Source organism: Plectrocnemia conspersa, unplaced genomic scaffold, assembly GCF_051122295.1.
Source record: "Plectrocnemia conspersa isolate PC_06_02 unplaced genomic scaffold, ASM5112229v1 ptg000002l, whole genome shotgun sequence".
Taxonomy (NCBI): Eukaryota; Metazoa; Arthropoda; class Insecta; order Trichoptera; family Polycentropodidae; genus Plectrocnemia; species Plectrocnemia conspersa.
The window spans coordinates 23,978,632-23,983,639 of NW_028277166.1; the positions used below are offsets into that span (position 1 = coordinate 23,978,632).

The 5,008-nt window shown below is 31.1% G+C and overlaps 1 protein-coding gene across 2 annotated transcripts; it reads right to left on the reverse strand.

Annotated features, from left to right (window-relative positions):
- Window positions 1–2,053: 2,053 nt before the first annotated feature.
- LOC148238108 (mitochondrial import inner membrane translocase subunit TIM44) lies at window positions 2,054–4,626 on the reverse strand. 2 transcript variants are annotated; one of them, XM_088205637.1, is made up of 6 exons: window positions 4,488–4,626; window positions 4,245–4,340; window positions 3,876–4,167; window positions 3,701–3,807; window positions 3,411–3,629; window positions 2,054–3,147 (listed from the first exon to the last, which is right to left on the reverse strand). In XM_088205637.1, exons 1-6 carry the CDS (start codon window positions 4,488–4,490, stop codon window positions 2,560–2,562), a joined length of 1,305 nt encoding a protein of 434 aa, XP_088061763.1. In that variant the 5' UTR covers window positions 4,491–4,626; the 3' UTR covers window positions 2,054–2,559. The 2 variants fall into 2 exon arrangements, with proteins under 2 accessions (XP_088061763.1, XP_088061762.1); XM_088205636.1 differs by having other exon boundaries at window positions 4,236–4,340; window positions 4,488–4,610.
- Window positions 4,627–5,008: the final 382 nt, after the last annotated feature.

Here is a 5,008-nt window from a genome sequence, read left to right on the forward strand (position 1 = left end):
TCCATAAATTATGTCACAGGTTTAGAGATGGAAGCCGCTTTAGGTGAAATTGAACTGCTTTCTAACGTTTTCAATTTTTATTATTTCGGAAAAGTAGGAAAGTTAATATATGGATAAATGATAATATAAATATCTAGCGTCCCGCACTATATAATTTAGGGCTAAACCACTAATTGTAGAGTATGTAGAAGTGTTTCGCTGGTCCTTCAAGCCCGATTAGATGGCTTTTCCGCAAGGGTCATATTCGCACGTAAATAAAATTTCCCCCAACTTCCAATGAAAAAAAATAAACAGACTAAATCGAATCACTCTAAACAGCAAAATAAGATAGTTTTGCTAATAATAAGTCAGTTATACTATGCGGAAATAAGTCAAACTGAGATAAAAAAAATGTTTACACTGTACATAATCAAAAGTTGCGGTTAACACATGTGGTGCAATGACGAATGAATATTTGAGGAGACCCTTTAGATTATTAATGAAAATGCTGGATATAGCAGCACTATATATTTATTTACTTTGAATGGAAAAATATCCGCACTGAAAATAAAAACAACAAAAGTCGATGTAAATATTTCATGAGAGCTTAACATGTAATTGGCAAAACCTGTTTACATTTATTCTTATGCTGTTGACGACCGTGCTTAACAGATGCGGGCTTTTCCCAGTATTGTTAAGCTGTTATCAAAGAGAAAGACTCTAGGAATATTTAAATTGGATAATATATTGATTAAAAACCTTCGTTTTTAACTAAAATATTTAATTCATGCTTTTTTTATATCTCCCAATTATCTGGAAAACGGGAAAAATTCATCCTTTAAATAAAATCTGGCAAAGCTGATAACATACCAATTCACTATCGCCTGAACAGTTGACTGTCGTCGTTTAGCAAATTACTTAAAAACATTATAAAATCTTGATTAAAGGAATCTTTTAATAGCAAACTCATTCATGAAAAATTTTGTTTCCCTGAACTTTATTCAACTGCGCATCAACTTAACAGACTGACGGCACATATCTGCAAATTTTAATACGAATAAAAGTTCTAGTCTTTTATTGCTAGATGTAGAAAATGCGTGTGATAAAGTATGGCATGATAGATTTATGTATAAACTTTAAAAATACGTAACTCTTTGTTATATTATCCACATTTTACGGTCACATCTGAAGAATCGAAGCTATGTTGTTTCGCTAAATAACACATTTTCCATACTGCGTTAAATACCAACTGGTGTACCTCAGTGAAGTATACTTGAGCCGTTTCTCTTCATTCTATACAAACTAATGTAAATCACTCTTAAAAAATGAGGACAATTTAAATGAGCAATATATAATATAATTGTTTCATAAAACAAATTGTTTGCGCATTACTATTGAACAGATTAGGTGCGAGCGAGCATTGGTCAGAACAGTGAACAGTTTATAAATAACTCTGCAAGGAATCTTTTTCCAAAGAAAAATCGGAAGATTTTAATTGCATTATTAATGCACAAACAATTCGTTTTATGGAATAAAGTATTTTTATAAATGCATATATCTCTTAAAATAATTCCCTGTTAAATAGCACCTATAAAAAATATTCAACTATCAATGTACACCGACGACAGTACAATCTTAACCTTGCAATTAAACTACAAAAATCCCTTGAAAACTTAAAAAAATAGTGCAACACTCAACATTTATTACCAGGTAGCGCGTATTTTAGACAATTCTGAAATAATCAGTAAATTTGCCAATGTGAAAGCGCGAAAAGCTTCTGTAAAATAATTAAGTATAATAATACAAGAAATATTAAATACCATCAAAATACCACAATTTTATTTTAAATTTTGAAGGCCCTCTAAAATATTAGATGCTCCGGGCCTCGCATTTTCTCTGAGAGACCCTGATCTATTTAATACTTTTAAATGAAAAACAAGTGTTTAAAATAAATCGATACAATATCCAAAAAGCAAGAATTGATACTAATAAAATATGCAATATTTTATTAGCATATAATATAATACTTTTTCTTCTTGAAATAAAAAATAAAAATATAAATAAAATATAGATACAAATTCAAGACATTTATTTACATAAAAAAATTATTTATGTACAAATTTAGGTTTAAGCTTTACTGTGTATAACTATAATTTGATGTTCGGAAAAATCTCAAAGGTCACAAAGCACGTATTTAAAAAAATATTAAATACACAATAAATTACAATAACATCATACTAAAAAAAAAAAAATTTAGTAACAAAATTTACAAAACAGGATAGATAAAATATATAGTGACCTTTTAACATTTCGTCGAATTATAAAATAAAGTAAACGTTTAAATTTATATATACGTTATAAAAATATACTTCGATTATAAGTATACAGCAATGAGTCGTTAAAACTTTATCGTTTCAAGCACTAACACTAAATAACGACGATAAACTCATAATGCTCTCAACAGTGAAACGTATTTGGTACAAGGTTAATATCAAATAACGATACTAATCCTTAAAGTGGCAATTAAAAGTTCAAAATCTCCTATTTCATAGTCTAGCTTAAAAGTATAATTTTCAATTACTAAACGAGCTGCTCGTTGCTACTCGCCGACATCTCTAACAATCTCCACGCCGCTTTGGGATTCAATTCCATGGGATCCCTGCACAGAACCCAAACGTAAGATACTCTCATGACTTTGTTCGGATCTCCCTCGATGACGTTGTGCTTCGAGTCTCTGACGCACATTATCTGCTGAGTTTGGAATGTAATCACTAACACTGGTCCCTGATCCATAACTTTGCCTAGTATGAGATCGACGTTTTCGATATCCAACACTTTAGAATCCAAGTAGTATCCCAGCTGTTTTGCCTGTTTCAACGGAGTGGCGATGACGCTGAAGGCGCCCTCGTAGCACCAGTCTTGCAGGACGTCTAGGTCACCGCGCACCATGGCTTCGAGGATGTTGGGGATGATGTCGTTTTCGCAGTCTTTCAAGAACTGTTTCTGCTCAAAGCTAGGGTCCACTTTGCAGATCTCAGTCATAGTAGCGGACAGTTCGGTCTTTTGGAAGAGGCCGCCGAAGAGATCAGTCATTTTTTCAGTAAGCAGTCTTGAGGCTCGAATGACGGGATTTTCAGACTCTTCATATTTGATTTTCCAATCTAATACCTAAAATTTTTAAATAAACATTTTAAAATTTGTATAAACATAAAATAAAGCAATATAAGGATTGGAAGGCATTTTTAGATATATTTGGTACATAGAGATTTGTACTGCAACCCAAATTTTTAGTCATTATTTCAATATATCGTGTATAAATTTGTATACAATTACTTAATGAAAAACAAAGTGAGTATTAGTATAATAAAATAGATATTTTTGGAAAAAAGCATTAATTGTTCTAGAATTAATTAATTTTATTTCTTAGATACCTTATTAACGTATTGATTATTATCTTTAAAATTCTGCCACTGTTGATAAAATTTAGAGTCTTTGTGCAATTCGACGCCAGTCGCATCCGTATTTGGCTCAACAATTTTACTGTCCATCACAGAGGAAGTATCAATTCGTTTCCTAAGAGTCACGGGCGATATATAAACTCTTCCTTCTATACCCTGCGTATTAATTTCGCTTTTAACAGCCTCGGTTGCCTATAAAACAATCAACAATCAATTGAACAGCACTTCAATAATACACACAACATATGATCTAACACTAATACCTGAGATATCGTTTTATAGGCTTCAGTTTTACCAATTTTTTGACTTGTTTCTGAAATTGAATCGCTGACTCCTTTCGCCGATTTACCTATCTCTTCCGTGAATTGTCCTAAAGTATATAAAAAAAATTGAAACCATTCTATAGTTGACTGTTTACAATCAATTGTTTTTTAGGACCTGCTCTTTTCGCTATATCCGATTTGCTGGCTTCATCGATTACGCCTTGAACTTTCTCTCTGATGCCTTCGAACCTTTCTTTAATCACCTCGCTGCTTTTAGACGCTTCCTTTTCGACAGTTTCAAACTTTTTTCTAGCCGCTTTTAAAGCATCCGTTTGTTCTAATCTCTCAGCTTCTTCTCTAAACTTTTGTAAACTCTCTTTCATGTCTTTATTTTTAGCCATATCCTGTTTGACATTGTCGATGAATTGCGAGAAAAATCCCTGACGTTTGGTTGAATACTGACTAGACTAAAAATACAATGTCGTTTATATATTGAAACAATTCAAAATATATATTAATACAAAAGATATATTACATTACTTACTATAATTTTGACAGAGGAACTATTTGAAAGATCATTATTGTTGTTTTGTAAGCTAGCGAACTTGCCGCACCGTCTGACAACGTTCCGATAGTGCAACTGAAACGAATTTTAACAACCATTCATAACGTTTCACTAATGCACAACTTTTATAACCTCACTTTTCGTAAAAGCAATGACGTAATCGAGAAAAAACCCGAAGATATCAAAACATTAATCACATTTTTGTTGTAAATTAATATTTACCATTTTGAGATGATTTTCAATCAACAATCATAAATATATCATCGATTTTTGTAAAAATTGTCAAAGTCCATGCCCTGACCGGCCTTTCAAAATGTTACCAACTGGTAAATGTTACCAGCACAATAAATACTCGCATCTTAAAATATCGTAAGTCGGCCAATAACAATTTATAATTTTTTTATCTTAAATGCATATAGTATTATTTAAATCTTTAGTAAATATATTTATGCAAAAATATAACGTAGCTTAAAATCAGAAGAAGAATAACTATTTCAGTTAAAATCCAGAAATATTTCTGTTCAAAAATATAACCTTTTAGATCAGTTGCGAAATTTTACGTTTTATGCCTTTAGAAAAAGGCTCCTATTAAGGCGTTATTTAAACATAAATTATAATATTGACAACAAAATAAAAAAAGTATATCACTAATATAAACTGTATAAAATATGTATATTTTTGTATTTTATTCCCACTTTTTATAAAAACAGTATCGATGTTCAATTATCCACACATCGCAAAAT

Coding starts and splice junctions, on each gene's coding strand:
- LOC148238108 (XM_088205636.1), bottom strand. Junction 3,808..3,875: donor GGATATAGCGAAAAGAGCAG/GTCCTAAAAAAC, acceptor TATATACTTTAG/GACAATTCACGGAAGAGATA. Junction 3,630..3,700: donor CCTATAAAACGATATCTCAG/GTATTAGTGTTA, acceptor ATTGTTTTATAG/GCAACCGAGGCTGTTAAAAG.